This window comes from Rattus norvegicus, chromosome X (genome assembly GCF_021556685.1).
Source record: "Rattus norvegicus strain SHRSP/BbbUtx chromosome X, alternate assembly SHRSP_T2T, whole genome shotgun sequence".
NCBI lineage: Eukaryota > Metazoa > Chordata > Mammalia > Rodentia > Muridae > Rattus > Rattus norvegicus.
Window position 1 is genome coordinate 136,401,537 of NC_141554.1, and position 17,700 is coordinate 136,419,236.

The window sequence follows — 17,700 nt, forward strand, 5'->3', positions numbered from 1 at the left end:
CAAACAAAGTGCCATTAATGACCTAGGGAGACAGCTCAGTTGGTGCTTGCTGTAAGGACCAAGTCCTAGCTCCAGAACCCGCATAAAGAAGCAGGCATGGTGACATGCACCTTTAATCTAAACACTGTGGAAGCAAGGACAGGGAAATCCTTGTTGCTCATTGGGTAGCCAGCCTAACCTATTTAGCTGTGTCCCAGTCTCAAAAAAAAAAAAAAAAAAAAAGGTAGCTGGCACTTAATGAATGACACTGAAAGTTAACCTCTGGCTTCTACATATATAAAGACATGTATGCATATGAACACATATACATATAGAAGCCCCAAAATAAGTAAGGGTGCCAAAAATTAGCTTCACTTGCTTTTATGTGATATGCCTAGGCATTTATAAAGAACTGACAACACCAACTAAGCTCATCTCCAATGGAGAAATTTAACCTAAAGGTCCTAGCATTAAATTGCTGACTGTTGGTAGTTTAGGGAACAGAAGATAGAAGGTTCTTTGTGGTCTGTTGCCTCTAAGCCTGATCAAGTATTCACAATAGCAAACTCCCACATATAGCCTTTCAATTTATCATCCATGGTCAGTGACAAAATCCTAACGTGCTTCCCATGCTAAGCTGAAAATGACGGTCAGGCCCATTTTATGTAAGGAAACACACCTTCTCTCTTTTCCATTCCACTGTCTGAACTGCAGTGTCTTTGTGACATTTGGGTCATCTGAAAACCACAATTCTTTTGAAAGAGGAGGTCGCATGTATGGTAGTTCAGGGTCTTCAGATACGATGAGGACCTGTAGACACAAAATGATACTTATCAGAGTTGAGTAATTTAAAAGGAAAACATCAAAGCATTCACACTGGCTAAATGCTTGTACACTATACCCCTCTGTGCCAAGCAACATAACATGCACCTTACCCTGGCCCCAGGATCCCGAGCCCGGATGGATCTAGCTGCTGCAAAGGCAGCAGTACCTCCACCAATCAGCAGGAAAGGGACGTGACTTGGTACCCTGATTGGAGGAACTGAGCCTCCTTCTGCAGCTGTAAAAGATGGAACAAACAGACGACGTCTTCTAAAAGGCTCTGATGATTCCTCGGCACAATTTCAAAAAAAAAATCACTTGGCATTCATCTTACTCCTTGACAAAAAGTAAAACAACATACCTATACTAATCAAAAAGTTATTGAGTTTAAGCTATAACTCAGTGGTAGAAAGTTTGCCTATCATGTCTAAGAGTCTGGGTTTGACAGCCAAAAATGAGAAAGAAAAAAAGGACAAGAAAAAAAAACCCAATCTTCATAACATTACAGTGGAAGGGAGAAAAAGCAAGTATTCCTTTCATTTTACCAGTAGCAAAAACATTTTAAGAGGATGAATGAACTGCAATGTCTTTCGCTCATTAGGTCTATACTGGTTCTAAGCCTACCTTAAATTAAATATTAGTCTTTTCCTTCCTCTCCCCCTTCTAAAGATAGGGTCTCACTATGTAGCTCAGGCTGGCTTCATTGTCCCATATGAAAAACATACACCATTATACCTGGCCATTTATTTCTCAAATACATTAGAAAACATATATTAAAAGGCCTCTGCCCTTCTTAGTTTTCTACTGACCACCAGGAAAATACTAAGTTCAGTTGCAACTTTTGTTAGCAATAAAGGGGAAACACCTAGGAGGTCAATTGGGGATTATTATACAATGTTCATGAAGAAGGAGGCATTATTGCGAAAAGCAATACAAACCGCCTACCCAGATTATAGGCCTAATTAAAGGATTAAAGTATTCCTCTTTGAAAATCCAACTGAATCAAATAGAAGGCTAGAGCTTTGTGCTACAGGAAAACACATCTATAACAACTCAAAACTCCAAAGATTCAAGGGAATTAATGTGATTGAAAAGGTTTAGTCATTGGAAAAATGGCTTTCCTATCTTTCCCAGTAATCACCAAATATACATCAACCTACCTTCAAAATTCTTGACCCAGAATGGTTCCTGTCTAAAAGAAATGCAAAGACAAAAATGGAGCAGAGACTGAAGGGAAGGCCACCAAGTGCCAGGCCCAGGTTAGGATTCATCCCATGGGCAGGCACCACGCACCAGCACTATTACTGATGCTATGTTGTACTTTCAGGCAGGAGCCTAGCATGGCTGTCCTCTGAGAGGCTCTACCAGCAGCTGACTGAGACAGATGCAGATACTCACAGGTGAGCATTGTTCTGAGCACAGGGACCCCAATGAAAGAGTTAGGGGAAGGACTGAAGTGGATGGCAACCCCATAGGAAGAACAACGGTGTCAACTAACCTGGACCCCTGGAAGCTCCCAGGGACTGTGCCACCAACCAAAAAGCATACATAGGCTGATCTCAGGCCCCTGGCACTCATGTAGCAGAGGACTGCCTTGGCTGGCTTCAGAGGGAAAGGATGTGCCTAATCCTGTAGAGACTGATGCCCCCACAGAAGGAGGATTGACGGGGGGAGTTTGGGGGGGGGAAGATCACCCTCTCAGAGGCAAAGGGGAGAGGGTATGGGGTAAAGAACTCTTGGAGGGGGGACCAAGAAGTGGGGGTAACATTTGGAATGTAAATAAAACAATTAAAAAAAGGATAGGTACCCACAATAATTAATTTTACTCTCAAGGTTAAAATGCCAATCAAATACTTTAGGAAACTGCTCTCTGCTATGGGGTAAAACCATAGTTTCTAGAAGCTTACAATCTCACATTGTTACACTTCAACAGGATATTAGCAAATCATAGCACCTCAACCTTAATCACTTTCCCTTATTTAATCTCAAGTCACACAGAAGAGACATAGGGGAGTCCTTACCAGAGGCAATGGCTCTTCTCTGTTTCTCTTCTGGTGACAGTCCTAATCCCATTATTCTTTCATTATATCTTTTTTGGTCTTCTTTAATAGTCTTGTAGGCCTGTAGACCCAAACATGGAGAAAGTTTATTTCATGATACACCTATATCATAACATAGGCTAACATCATTTCAATTAAATGAGAAGCTTTTGTCTACATTGAGCTAGTTAGCTCCTTTATGCAAACACTACTAAGGCGAATTTGACTTTTCAGTACTAGGGATGAAACCCAGAGCTTCATGCATACTAATCAAGCGCTCTGCCACTAAACTTTAACTCCAGCCAAAGTTCTTTTGTCAAGAAATAAAACTATCCAGTTTATACATATCTGATAAGGAAAGAATACTTGAAAATAGATCAAAATGTATCAGGTTTTCTGAGACTCTCAGTAAGAAACTCTCCTGATACTGAATTCAGAAAGTAGAATTAAAGGAAATGTAACTTTAGTAAGTATAAAAATGGCTAAAACACAAAAGGGGCTTTTGGACTATGCTGGGTGCTAGTTGTAAAATCATTCTATATGGGCCTAGGTAGAAACTGGGAAATACATCTTCATGGTAGATGTTTAAGAGTTTGCCACGGATGATATGTGGTTAGGTGTATACTATCTTTCAAATGTAAGTCACCTTTTCAATAATAGTTTTACATTTTCTAAACTAAGGGGGTGGAAATCTGACTCAGAAACACTACAAATTAATAATTAGTAAGGGTCAAACATCATTTTCACTAAAGTGTTTTATTTCAAGCATACTCTTTCCCCTATACTTTCAAATTGAGAAAGGATATTTTAGTATTATGACTAGTTTCTGCTTTTCATCTTTATAATACATAGCAGAAGGATTTATTAGTGACTTTTAACTTAGTTTTAATGTATTTAGAAGCTAGAGACTACCTATGGCCTTACGCATATCAGGCCACTGAGCTATATTCCCTAGCCCTAATTAGAACTTTCAAAAAAGTGACAACATCTTTAATCCCAGCACTTGGGTGGCAGAGGCATGCGGATTTCTGTGAGTTGGAGGCTAGCCCAGTCTACATAAGGAGTTCTAGGCTAGTGAGACTAAATAGTGAGACCTTAATCTCAAAAGTAAATTCATTCATTCATTCATTCATTCATTCATTCATTCATTTAAAAATGGGGTCTGGTAGTGGTGGTACCTGTCTTTAGTCTCAACACGTGGGATGCAGGGGCAAAGACAGAGACGTTTCTGGTCTATAAGAGTGAGTTCCAGGAAAGCCAAGGCTATAGAGAGAGACCCTGTCTCGAATCCCCCCCCCCCAATAAGTTAATTAAATAATAAAAATGGGCTGTGCATGGCAGTATATGTCTTTAATTCCAACATCTGGCAAGGAGAGATATGCTGGTCTCTATGAATTTTAGACTGGGTTTCTTTGTGAAGCCATGGATGCCCTGGAGCTCCCTCTGTAGACCAGGGTGGTCTCGAACTGCCTCTGCCTACCAAGTGCTGGGATTAAAGGCTTGCGCCACTACAGCCAAGCAGGATTAATTAATTAATTAAAACATAAGAATCAATAGACAAGAATGATTCTTTTGCTAGGGCCTCATGTAGTTGAGGATCAATCATCATGAACTGTCTCCATCCCTCACATTCTGGGATACAGGCACTCATCACAGTGTCTGTCTGAATGATGCACTTCAGGAGACCAAACCTAGGGCTTCATGTGCTAGGCAAGGGCTCTAACCGTGCCTAAGGATGTCTCCTAATCACAATTTTTTGGTATTTTTGTATCTCAAGTGGTCCACAAGATAAAAATTTAAGTGATCATATATCAAATGAAATCTCAGATTAATTATAGAAATAAGGACAACTAGAACAAGTATCATAAAATACACTCTTAGAATATTCCTATGAGGTTGGGGATGTGGCTCAGTGGTAGAACGTTTGACACAAGGCCCTCCCTGGTTTTGATCCCTAATACCATACAAAAATAAATTAATAAAGAAAAAAAAAGACTTTTTGTGACCACTTTACAGAGCAGCTCATTAGGTGACATGGGGGACCTAAACCTTGAGAGGTTATTAAACCAGATGGTTTAATCTTACCAAGAGGAGTGAAGAGGAAACAGGCCAGGGCTATGCTCACACATAGAGGGTCATCTCAATGCTCTAAGCCATTCTATACCTCCTGATCTCCTGATGCTTTTACACATGTAGAGTGGTGTGCAGATGGTTTAGTGGGAATGGACTAAATTCAGGGTTAGATGTAGACATACATCAGCTCAATGTTCTAAAATGAAAGGTAGTTTACATACACACTAAGTAACAGATACTATTTCCCAAATGGTTTCTGTATTCCTAGTTTACCCAGATTTCCAATTAGGGGCAAATACATTCTGGCTAAGAAATACTACAAATTTATGAAAAATACTAGTAGAGACAACCTTTCTAAACAAATGGATTGCAAGATAAACTGCAAGTCTTTTTTATTTTTTATTTCATGTGCATTGGTGTTTTGCCTCCATGTATGTCTGTGTGAGGGTGTGAATTATAGAAAGTTTTGAGCTGTTATGTGGGTCCTGGGAATTAAATCTGGGTCTTCTGGAAGAGTAGCCAATGTCTTAACTGTTGAGCCATCTCTCCAACCCCTTCAACGGCATTTCACACTGCACATCCTGGGAAAAGTGTTTTTCAAAGCCAATAGGACAATAAAGAACATTTAATATAGGACTTATTGAAGGGTTAATTATAGACAAATTAAAAAGTTTCCTCAAATGAAAAAAGTTGTGGAAGGGATATTGTTAAGAACTGAATTCTTCAAATCATATGCTAAAGCCTTAACTACCAAAATGACAGTATCTAGAGACAGGAATGGTGACAAGTTGGATAGAGCTTTTACAAAAAGAGGAAGAGACACCAGCACTACCTAATTCACAGTCAATATGTCCTGACTCCATGTGAGGACAGAGTTATATACAACCATGAAGAAAACCTTCATGAGAAACTTAACCCTGTCTGACTTTCCGAGTTTCAGAACTGAAAAAAATTAATGCCTGTAGTCAAAACCATTTTGTGGTATTTGGCTATGACAATCTGAAAAAAATATAAGCACTCCATTATTTTTATTGCATTTGTTTGTATGTTTGCAGGTGTATACTCATATGTGAGTATCACTGTGTACCTGGAGGTCAGAGGATAACTTTACAGAATCATATTTCTTACTCTCCATCATCCTAGAGATTGAAGTCAGGTGTCAGGCATGGTCACAAGCACTTTTATCCGCTGACCATCTCATCAGCCCTGAACTTACGTAATTTACAGCTATAGAAATCTCACTGATTGGGACAGATTTTAAGTTTCTCCTATGACTAATATGAATTTCAGAAAAAAAAAGAAGCCACTTGATAGCAAGTTTTCAACTATTTAAAACCTGAAACACAAGTATCCAAACTAATTTGATAAATGTAGACAAAAGCTTATCATTTAACCTGGTGCCATTATAATAGGTTTATTACAACCAGTGTTTGGATAAACACAGAGGGCAATGAAGCATTTAACTGAATGACTTGAGAGAAATTTGTGTTTCACGGGTATTTCTAAGACAGGAGAAAGCAACAGTGGCTGGCCCATCTTGTAGTTTGGCATCAAGAGTATCTGCATGGTTAACTCTGTGGGAGCCATCTAACTCTGGCCAGAAACACAAACCAGAGGTTTAACAGATTTAAATCATTATTAGCATATCTAATGTAAACACTTTAAAAATATTTTAAATAAATGGGGTAGAAGAGATATAAAAAACAGGAAATGGAAAAGTTAAGGCTCAGAAGGGAGAATTGGAATCACCAATGAGAGGTGTTCAAGACAGCACCCTACATGAATGCTTCAGCCACTTGTTTGACCAAATTAGAGGTAACAAAAGGGACATTGCCAAGTGATTTAGTTTGAAGTAGACTGTGGTTTGGGAAAGTACTTCCAATCTCTATGGCTTTGAGACCTCCTCAGAAACATTCAATAAAAAGCCTTTCACAGCAAAAGCTTAGTTGAGTGCTTGCCACAAAACAGAAAAATTACATTTTAGCTAAAATGATTCAAAGTACATGGTGCTCAAGTTCCCTTTATTTGCTTATTCACCATTCCCTGAGACTGTCTTGTTAGACATGCAGCACTAAAGCACAATATACTTCAGCAGCATCAAAATAAGCACAAATTTGAAAAAAGTTTCAAAAAAGGTTCTTATATTTGGCTTTAAATTTATGAGTTTGGACTGATCTAGTACAATTTCAGTGGTTTGAAAAATAAGATTTGAGAACTCTAGTGACTGACAATGTCCCTTTAACAAATGTCTATAGAAAGCACATGCTGTAATATTTATTGTATTCTATGGACCAAGTTATTATTAGTACCATGGTCTTACCCACCCTATCCCCAAACATAGTTTAGCATAAGCATCTTACATAATAAATTCCTGCCCCAGTCACTGTTGCTCCTACAATTAAGAAGTATACTAGGTTGCTGCCATCTTTCCCAGAAGCACCTGCAGACGCTAGTGATCTAGAAGGGAATCCTAGGAGATGACACTGCACAACTGTAGGTAAACATACAGCCAAGAAGGAGACAAAAAGAAATAGAAAAAGTACTAAGTATTAATGAATGAACATTTAATGCAAATGCAGAGAAGCATTTTTGGTCACTGCACTAAAAAATGAAAAAGAAGACAATTTAAAAGCTGCTCCAGGATTGGCAGAGAGTGCCTCTGTTGTCAAAGTCTGTTATCAAGCAGATTTTTTCCTATATCTTGATCTGATCTTACAACTTACAACTGGCAGGAGCTGGCTACTCCTTTTGTGCACTTTGGAGTCAGGTTAAGGTATGAGGATATGGGAAACTTCAAATGATTTTCATGCCCCCTCAACCTATTGACAGAGGAACAAAAATACTTTTCCTATTACCAGCAGAGAAAGAACTAAGACTGTAGTGTCATCCAACTTTTTGTTCTCAGTGTGCAAAGCAAACAGCTTTCTTTGATCAAGATGTTGGTAGGCATCATCAAAGTAAATTCACTCAACCTTACAGTACACTCTGCCAAGTTAAAAGAAAAAACACTCACAGAATAAATCCTCTGTGACCTGATAGGATGATCAGGTCATTGAAGGAGATGTAATTGTGCTAACAGTATGAAACAATTAAGTTCCCCACCATTTTACAATTGGAGATACTAGGCCCATTTCTATAATTTAGCCTTTCAGTAGGATCCAGGAATTTAGTTTTCCTTTTAGAAATGCTTAGAATTTTTTTTATTGAAACTCTCAATCTCAAGCTAAGGAACAAACCTTTTAAAAATTGACAAACTAAAATCAAACATTGTGCTTAGGAGCTGCAGTGAATTTTGACTTTGTTTACAGGTTACTTGATCACAATCAAGAGAACAAGTGAAATTTTTTGGAGTTAGTCAAGCCTTAGGAAACACAGCAGTTTTCACGGAAAGAATAAAAACACGAGTAAAAGATCAGTCAACACAAGAGTCATCAGTCATCCCCACATGGGTTCCCATAAACACTTTAAAGAAGGCCTTTGGAACTTTTCCTACAGGAGAAAGCAGAATTAGTTGCAAAAGTTTTAAAGCAGAGTACTGAGTTGATCAATGGGAGCTGTCTGGCAGCTTTTCTACACAAGCTGCTGTTTTACTTACATATGCACCAGCTCCTATTGTTGATAAGCCCACAATAAGGACTAACACAGAATTATCCATTTTGCCCCCTGATGGACCAGAGCTAGCCATTTGTCTTGCCATCTGGAGTTCTAGAGGAACACGCCATTGCTGGAACAAGTTGCCTAAAGGAACACAATTTGTTAACACACATACACAAATAGAATAGTTAAAACATGTTTATGATTAAATATCAATATATTATAGAAATAAAGAATTATACCTTAGGTTGCATGATGTTCACTGTTCTATGACCAAGAAAATGCAATAAAAACTGTGCACATAAATACTACAGATATTGGGGTTGGGGATTTAGCTCAGTGGTAGAGCACTTGCCTAGCAAGCGCAAGGCCCTGGGTTCGGTCCCCAGCTCCGAAAAAAAGAAAAAAAAATACTACAGATATTTATGTACGACCTTTGGCTATCAGACTTCTTTGTGCTTCACAGCCCAAGCTGATATTGAACTTGTAATCATACTAAGCCTAAACTACCATACCCACCTTAGCTGTTGGAGTTCTCAAGAATACAATTTAAATGTTATTCAATAAGGACATTCACAGCTCCCAGGAAGTTGGTTTAAAAAAAGAGCAGTTCAACAAATCTTTACAATTCAGTAAACACCAAGATAACCTATTTGGTAGATAGCCATCCCTCAGTATCTGTAGGGCTTTGATTCCAAATCCCCAGAAGGAACTAAAATTCACATATGCTTATAGAATATGGCGTGGAATTTGCATACAACCCATGCATGTTATCACATATACTTCAAACCGTCTCTGAATTACTTGTAAGCATGAATACAACGTGAATAGCTGCTTTACTATATTGCTTAGTGAAAACAACCAGAAAAAAAAAAAAAAAGCTCAGCGGTAGAGCGCTTGCCTAGCAAGAGCAAGGCCCTGGGTTCAATCCCCAGCTCCGAAAAAATAAAAAATAAAAAAAAATAAATAAAAAAAAATAAAGCTTGTACATGTTCAGTACCGAGATTTGTTTGTTTGTTTGAAACAGGGCCTCCCAAGTAATGGGATTAAAGCTGTCTGGCTTAAAAATAGTTTTGTTTAATGGTTGGATGAATCCATGGATGCAGAACCAACATATACAGAAGGCAAAAATACACAAAATTGACCAAGGCTAGCTGGGATTTTAGGATGCCCATTTCAGAAACAATCTACCAGGTTCAAACCTTGTTTAATTACAACCCTGGAATACACAGTTCTGTCTTGTGTGAAAAGTAGTGTGTCCTAGAAGAAAGAAACATTAAATATCAGAAGGAAGTCAGAACAAAATTTCATAATGAACTTAGCCTCTCACAATTGCAGAATTTAATATATATTCCAGAATGAAAAAATTATGAAGTGTTGGCCAATCATTTCTCTTTCAAGATAATAGTCATTTTTATGTACAACTAATTAATGCTAAGAAATAATCATACAACCATGACATACTATGAACATGAAAATATGAAACATTTCCAGATTTCCTTTTTCCCAGTGGATGCTGACATTTTCAGATGAGGCCTGTCCTTAGAACCTTCTCAGATCATTCCATATGGGTGTTTACTACTAATTTAGAGTGGTGATTTTATTTTCAGCTTTGTGAACAGTCTGGTCTCTGTAACAGTCAATACTGCTGGGTACAAAAGCAGCACCATAAATAGAGATCTATGTCCCAATAAAACTTTATTTATAGCCACTAAAATCTATGTTTTAAATAATTATTAAATATTACAATATTGTCTATAACTAAGGTTTTCTTGGCCATTTAAAATATATAAACACTGCTGTGTATGGTAGCTCACCCCTGTAATCTTAGAACTAGGGAGGCTGAGGCAGGAGGACTGTTGCAGATTTGAGACTAGCCTAGTTTACAGTGTGAAAATGGCTCAAAAATACCTAAAACCTATAAAAATAAATGAATAAATGAATTCTCGGCATGGGGGGGTCATGCCTGTAATTTCAATTCTAGGACTTGAGAGGGTGAGGCTGGATAATCCTAACTGAAAGACAGGACAGACTACATACAGAGTGAGACTGTGTCTCAAAAAATAAAACATATTAACAACAAAAAGAATCTACCTCACTTGTGTAGGAGCTATCTGATCACGTTTGCTTGGGGTGGTGGTGGTGGTGGTGGTGGTAGTAGTAGCAGCAGCATGTACACTTTGATTTAGAGTAGTAGTTCCAGAGCTGATGGTCTCTCTACTCTTCCCTCTCTTTCTGACCCTTCTCCCCCTCTCTCCCTCCCTTCTTCTCTCCTTCCCCCTCTGCCTTTTGCTGTCTCTACTCCCTTCTCAACCCCCCTCCCCATGATCTAAATAAACTCTGAAAAAAACCCTTCAAAATATGTCAAAATTCCTTGACATATTTGTTAGGTGGTCACTGATCAGGCCCTACCCCTAGGAGTTTTGACCTGGTAGTTCTGGTTAGGGCCTAATAATTTGCATTTTATGTTAATACCATATTGTGAATTGTTTTTTAAATTACTTTATTTAGTTTGTGTGAATGAATATGTGTGTACAAGTATACAAAGATTTCAGAGCACAACTTGTAGGAGTGAGTTATCTCTTTCCATTGTGGGTTACAAGCACTGAATGCAAGACTTTCAGCTTGGTAACAAGTATCTGTAACTGGTAACACCATTCACTGGCCTTTTCTCACTTCTTCAGACAGAGTTGTCCTAGGCAGCTCAGGGGAATCCTCCTATCTTAGCCTAAGGAGTACTAGGACTCCAGGCCCCAGCACCACACAGGGTACTACTTATCTCTATTTCTAACAAGCTCATGAATGATGATACTAATCTTGTAAACAGGACACTACTTGGAAAAATCACCACTCTAAAGGCTGATAGATGAGTTCTTACCCTGACTAGGCTTTAAAAGACAAAGAGAGGCTGGGCATAGTGGCACATGCCTTTCATCCCATCACTTGAAAGGCAAAGGCAGGGAGCCCTTTGTTGAGTTCAAGGCTAACCTGGTCTACAAAGTGAATTCCACATTACAGAGAGCTAAATGGTGAGACCAGGTCTTTAAAAAAAAAAAACAGGGCTGGAGAGATGGCTCAGCGGTAGAGCACCCGATTGCTCTTCCAGAGGTTCTGAGTTCAATTCCCAGCAACCACATGGTGGCTCACAACCATCTGTAATGAGATCTGATGCCCTCTTCTGGTGTGTCTGAGGACAGTGACAGTGTACTTATATATAACAAATAAATAAATCTTTAACAAAAACAAAACAAAACAAACAGGCACACAAACAAATAGAGCCAGGCCTTGTGGATCAGGTTTGAAATCTTAGCTACTCAAGAGACTGAGATAAATTCATAAATCCAAGGCCTTCTTGGGATACAGAGTGAGTTCAAAACCAGCCAGATCAATTTAGTAAGACCTTTTTTTTCTTTTAAAGGGGCCAGAGCATACTTCCAAGACAGGGCACTTACCAAGCTTGTGCAAAATCCTAGGACCAATTTCCTGTAGTGTTTAATTAAAAATAAAGGCTTTGGTAGTAGTATCCTATATAAAGTTACAGAGAAAGGAAAACACAACACTCTCCCTTTCCTTTCACAGTGTCAGGGGCACACATGACTGACAACAAGCCTAATACAGGTCTGCAGTGTCGTATTAAAGTTCTTGGGAGCATAAGTAGCTTAAAACTCAGAACAGATTGAAGTATATAGTAAGTAGACCTGGCACTGGAAAGGGTAGCAATCTAGACTCGAACCCATTAATATTTCAAGGAGAAATAACACTGTGGTACTTCAAAAATGTAATTAGGAGCTGAAGTGATGGTTCAGTGGTTAAGAACATTTTCTGCTCTTTCAGAGAACCTGGCTTTGGTTCCCAACTCCCACATAGAGGCTTCCAACCATCTGTAACTCCAGTTCAGACATTCTGTTCTGACCACCACAGGCAATAAGCATGCATATAGGGCAAAGATATACTTCACGCAAAACACTCATAAAGGTAAGGGAAATAAGTCTAAAACCGTATTCTAAGTAGCCTCTTTCCAATGCAGATCAAATTTCAGACTGGGAAATGGGTTACACAAATACGATATAGTCCTATTTCAATTTCTGAAATATAAATAAGAGAATTTAAACCTACACTCTCTAGGAAAGGAAATACATTTTTTCTTTACTCTTCCTGTTTCTTATCTGGCTTAGAACTCTTTGTTGTCATGAAATAAAATGGTTTAATTTTTAGAATAGTCAATTATAAAAATAAAAACACTAAGTATATCTTGTTTCTTTTTCTTTCCTTTTTTTTAAGGCAGAGTGAGGCAGGGGTCTTTCTATGTTGTCCAGGTTAGCTAGCATCAACATGGTAATTCTGCTGAGTCAGTCTCTGAAACCATTAAAATGGATTGTCCTCCATTTTAATCTATGAAACTATCCCCATGCCCTTGCTCCCTGTAGTTTTAATTTTTAGGGGATCAAGGAAACCACTGATCACAACTGAAACATGCCTCTCCACTTGCCTTCTGAGAAGGTAGCTCACTCTTGACTTCTCATTACTGTACCAGCTACTTGTTTTTGATTTTCTGCAGCAACAGAAATTATTTTGTATTTAAAATGCAATTCCCAGGAACTCAATCTGTGCTTCTGTAACACTTTTTATACAGTAGGAAATAATATTTTAAGAGTGAGGGTCTCATTATGTAGTACTGACTGGCCCAGAACTTGATATGTAGATTAGGCTGGCTCTGAATGCATAGAAATCTGTCTGTCTTAATATCCAAAGTGCTAGCATTAAAGGTATAGACTGCACCTGGCCCTGGTTTAAAATATAGTGCTAAACAATGAAAGAGAAACAAATTTTTCTAATTTGATTGATATTGGCCAAACTTTTTTTTTCCTTTTTTTTTTTTTTTTTGGAGCTGGGGACCGAACCCAGGGCCTTGCGCTTGCTAGGCAAGCACTCTACCACTGAGCTAAATCCCCAACCCCTTGGCCAAACTTTCGTTGTTGTTTTCTTTTTGAGATGAGAATTTGGTATGTAGTCCTGACTTGTTGAACTCATAATCCCCCGACCTCAGCCTCCCCAGTACTTTTGACTGGACATTTATTTCTATTTGTTTTGTTTGTTTGAGGTATTGTTTTATATTATAGACTGGGCATGGTTGGAACTCATTATGTAGCATAGGCTAGCCTCAAAATTTTCACAATCTTCCTCCTACTGGGATTACAGGTATGAACCACAACTCTGATATTGACTAAACATTGAAAAATTCTTTGAAAAGATTTCTAACCAGATCTCATTAATTTCATGTTGCTTAGTAGAAAGAAATTGGTAAATTTAAGTACCACAGAGCATCACTAGAGTAAAACTTTAGCCAGCAAGCTCATTTTCGGAGGCCTCACATTTTTCTATTATCTATACTCCCAGCCCTTTCTAGAAACACATTCATACACTGAGGCAGTTAGTAATGCCAACTCATTAAGAAGTCTATATGCTCTTAAAACTTGATTCCTAAACATCAAATTAATTTTTTCAACATGAATAAACACAGCCTATTAAGGTGCCTACTGTAGGTAGATGCCTGTCTGTAAAGAATTTAACAGCTATTGAATTTTATCAGCCTTTGAAAAATTATCAAGCCTTGCTGGAATTTTAGAAGAATGATAACTATCCCATGAGATGTCTCAGACACTGAGCCACCAACCAGGCAGCATACACTAGCTGGTCCATGGCCCGCAATACATAGACAGCAGAGGACTGCCCAGTCTGGCCTCAATGGGAGCACCTAATCCTTGAGAGACTTTGAGGCCCCAGGAAGTGGGGAGGTCTGGTGGGAGGGCATCTATTTGGAGGCAGCGGGGAAGAGGAATAGGAGGAGGAACTGTGGGAGGGGAGACTGAGAGGGGGATAACGACTAGACTATAAAAAAAATAAAATTGTTAATAGGAGAAAGAATGATATAATACTATATGAATCATTCTTACAAAAAGCACAAAAGAAAAAAGTTTTAGATTACAAAAAAGAAGAAAAAAGAACAAAAAATAAACCTTTCACTGAAAACTTAGTATGTATCAAAAATTGTACAGAATGCTTGGGACACAAGAATAGATAGGACAAACTCCTAGTCCTTGGACTTAGGACAGGGAAGTACCTACTGTTATTCTGACTATGAGAAAATATCCTTGATGCAAATCATAAGAAATCCAAAGTTGCTCAGTTTGTCTTAATTCTTAAATCAGTAGAAGAGAAAAACAAGAGCCTCCTGTAGATCCTGGATCAAATGTGGGGTTTATCCTTTACTCAATTCACCTAACTAGGCAACTTTCAGAAGCATGATCTAGAAAAATGTTAACATATGCAGCAACTCCCTCAAAACATTAGAAAAAAATTCAACTTATTAACTGCTTAGAGAAAAAGTTGTCCCGTCAAACATCTAGGTTTTAAAAAGATGTCACCAAGCACAGTGGCTCAGACCTACATTTAGGAACTCTAGAGCCTAAGACAGAAGAAGGACCATGAGATCAAGATTATACTTAGCTACACAGTGAGGTGGAACAACTGGAATACATAGCAAGATCTTTTCTCAAAATATTAAAAACCAACGTGCCATTTGGCAGTATCTACATTCTAGAATTCTAGGCTACAAGGAGCTCAGTTACTTCTTTAAAGATGCAAAGATTCCAATTGCAAGGCCCTGGGTTCGGTCCTCAGCTCCAAAAAAAAAAAAAAGATGCAAAGATTCTGGACAAGCTATTGGTGAACATCTTTAATCCCAGCACTGAGAAGGTGAGAAGGCAGATCCAGGCAGACCTCCAATAGGCCAGCCTGGTCTACACAGTGAGTTCCAGGACAATAAGAACAGCATAATAGACTGCATCTCAAAAAAAGATGCTATGATCCAAATAAAGAAAAATCGTTAAATATTTGAACTTTAGGTCAGGGAGCTAAGTGATCATTTTGGTCACAATAGGCAGCAAGATGTTTGGTGAATAAATAAAACATTACAGAACACAAAATATCTATTACCAACCCCTTCTGCTGCCCAGTAATAGATGCAGACACAGAGTTGTGACTTAGTTACTTTTAATCCTTTCTAGAAAGAGGCAGAAAATCCAAATAAGGACAAACAGGAGGTATTGAGGTTTCAAGAAAAAAAGCAATGTATAGTGAAAGAAAGCTAACAATGGTAAGAGCTATAGATGACTTAATTTTAATGCAGGCTCAAGGTTTACTAAAACAAGAAAAATAAAAGCAAAGAAGAAAGATTACTAACAACCTGGCAAAGCACTGGGGGGAGGGGATAAAAGAGGGCAAAGTGGTACAAAAACCTTGTCTCGTGCCCACCTCTGTGAAAATATATAGCAGATGCTGCTATGTGAAAATGAAATCAGATTAAAGGCAATTGGCAAATGAGCCATAAAACACTAATTCCCACAATGAAATTATCATAATTTCTTTTGGAAATTGTATCCCTACCCCCACTCATTTTTAAAGCAGGTGATGTCATACTCTAGTGCATGGACAAAGAAGTGTGTGCAAAAAGATGGATGGGTATGTCAGGAAGTCATGGTATCTTCTACAGGAGAGTCCTTCAAACAAAGCCATGCAGTGGGGGAAAAGCATTTCAGTATTTTGCCACAGGTCTAATATTATAATCAAATGAGTATTTAACTCGATGAGAACATTTGGTTAGCCACCAGAATTCTGGTAAAAAGCTATGTACTGAGCAAAATAAGTGCATAATATTAGAAAGGGTAGTATCTTCAGATTATCTAAATTTTTAAATATTTCTCCATAATTTACATACAATACCACCATTTCCATGCACAGAACTCACACGAATTTTATTTCTATTCACTGGGTTTTTAGAAAACCTAGAGGTGGCTTTTTTTTTCTAAAGCAGGAATTCTTTAGTTCCAAGAGATAACTAAAATTACATTTACATTTTTGAGACAGGGTCTCAACTATATAGCCACGACCAGACTGGCCTGGAACTCATTGAGATCTGCTGCCTCTGCCTCCAGAGTCCTAGGATTAAAGTCATATGTCACCATACCCAGTAGATAACACCCATTAGAAAATATTTTTGACTCATACCAAAGGGGACAAACTATCCAAACACATTTGCAAAGGTCCTAACAATCAAAGTGTTTTCCACTTCTTCCAGAAGTTTTTTTTTCTTTTTCTTTTTCTTTCTTTTTTTTTTTTTCAGAGCTGGGGACCGAACCCAGGGCCTCTTGAGCTTGCTAGGCAAGCGCTCTACCACTGAGCTAAATCCCCAACCCCTTGTTTTCCACTTCTTATCCCTAAAGACTCATGGGTAACAGCTGATATTATAAATGTAATTACTCTAGGACAATGATTTAAAAAATGATTTAAAAATACACCTTGGAGAAGGGGGGTCATTCATTCCCACAAATCTGTATAGGTAGAAAAGAAGATGACTCAAACCATGCTCAGATAAACTCATGGATATTGGAAACACAATGGGCTAATTAGTGGAAAGAGAAGCTAATTCATTCATAACTGTTTCAGGTCAAACTTTAGGAAGCAGGGTTGGGGTGTAACAATAGGATTAGGGGCCTAGAGACTTGCAGAGTAGCTTTAGCGCTACCTACTAATTATGTGACCTTCTGCAAGTAATTTCACCTCTCTGTTCCTCAATTTATTATCCATAAAATGAGTGGGTTGGTGTTTACCACAAGATCCTTCCAGCTCTAAAGTTTGATGAGACAATGAACATCCCAGAGAACAAATAAGAGTGTGTTCTAAAAACATTCGTTGAAGCGTGTAAGACCACCAGGAATTGAACTGTCTGGTAATCTCAAGTCGATTTTGAGCTAATTCTCCTGATGTCTAGTGTACAGTTGAGTTTCCACATCGTAGGGCATTCAAATAAATACACAGCTCTCACTCGGAGTTTTGGGGAGGTAGAGCAGAGAATCTGATTTACAGGAGAAACTCGTGACTGTGTCCCAACCACTAAATGACAACACTCATCTGACCTCAATGCTTTAAAAAGGCAAGGTAGCAGAGATGGGCAATATGGTTTGGCCAAGCGTTCTGTTATCCCCAAATGGCAAAGCCTTCCAGGAGAAGGCCTCATGCTGACTTCTGGGGTTCAAAGCTCTTGAAGGTCAGGCCGGCATAAGTGTGCCTATTCCTCAGCTTGTAAACTCTTGGGTTCATATCCCGCCAATTTGGAATTCTTGCGACTGTGAAA

At 38.4% G+C, this 17,700-nt stretch overlaps 1 protein-coding gene and 1 long non-coding RNA gene across 5 annotated transcripts in view; both read right to left on the minus strand.

The window, feature by feature from the left end:
- The window catches only part of Aifm1 (apoptosis inducing factor, mitochondria associated 1), a 39,141-nt gene that overhangs the window by 21,021 nt on the left and 420 nt on the right, over window positions 1-17,700 (minus strand). Inside the window, exons 2-5 of one of the 4 annotated variants that reach the window (NM_031356.2) lie at window positions 8,509-8,651; window positions 2,823-2,922; window positions 915-1,039; window positions 659-789 (exon numbers count right to left, since the gene is read on the minus strand). In NM_031356.2, the coding sequence (NP_112646.1) occupies window positions 659-789; window positions 915-1,039; window positions 2,823-2,922; window positions 8,509-8,651 (499 nt within the window). Of the gene's footprint in view, window positions 1-658; window positions 790-914; window positions 1,092-1,961; window positions 2,088-2,822; window positions 2,923-7,273; window positions 7,405-8,508; window positions 8,652-17,700 lie in introns of those variants that run through there. The other 3 variants (XM_087600864.1, XM_087600866.1, XM_087600865.1) reach the window with 3 other exon arrangements.
- Window positions 13,352-16,574, minus strand: LOC147998372 (uncharacterized). The gene is made up of 2 exons (XR_015647044.1): window positions 15,225-16,574; window positions 13,352-13,395 (listed from the first exon to the last, which is right to left on the minus strand). It is a non-coding gene; the product is annotated as an uncharacterized LOC147998372 (long non-coding RNA).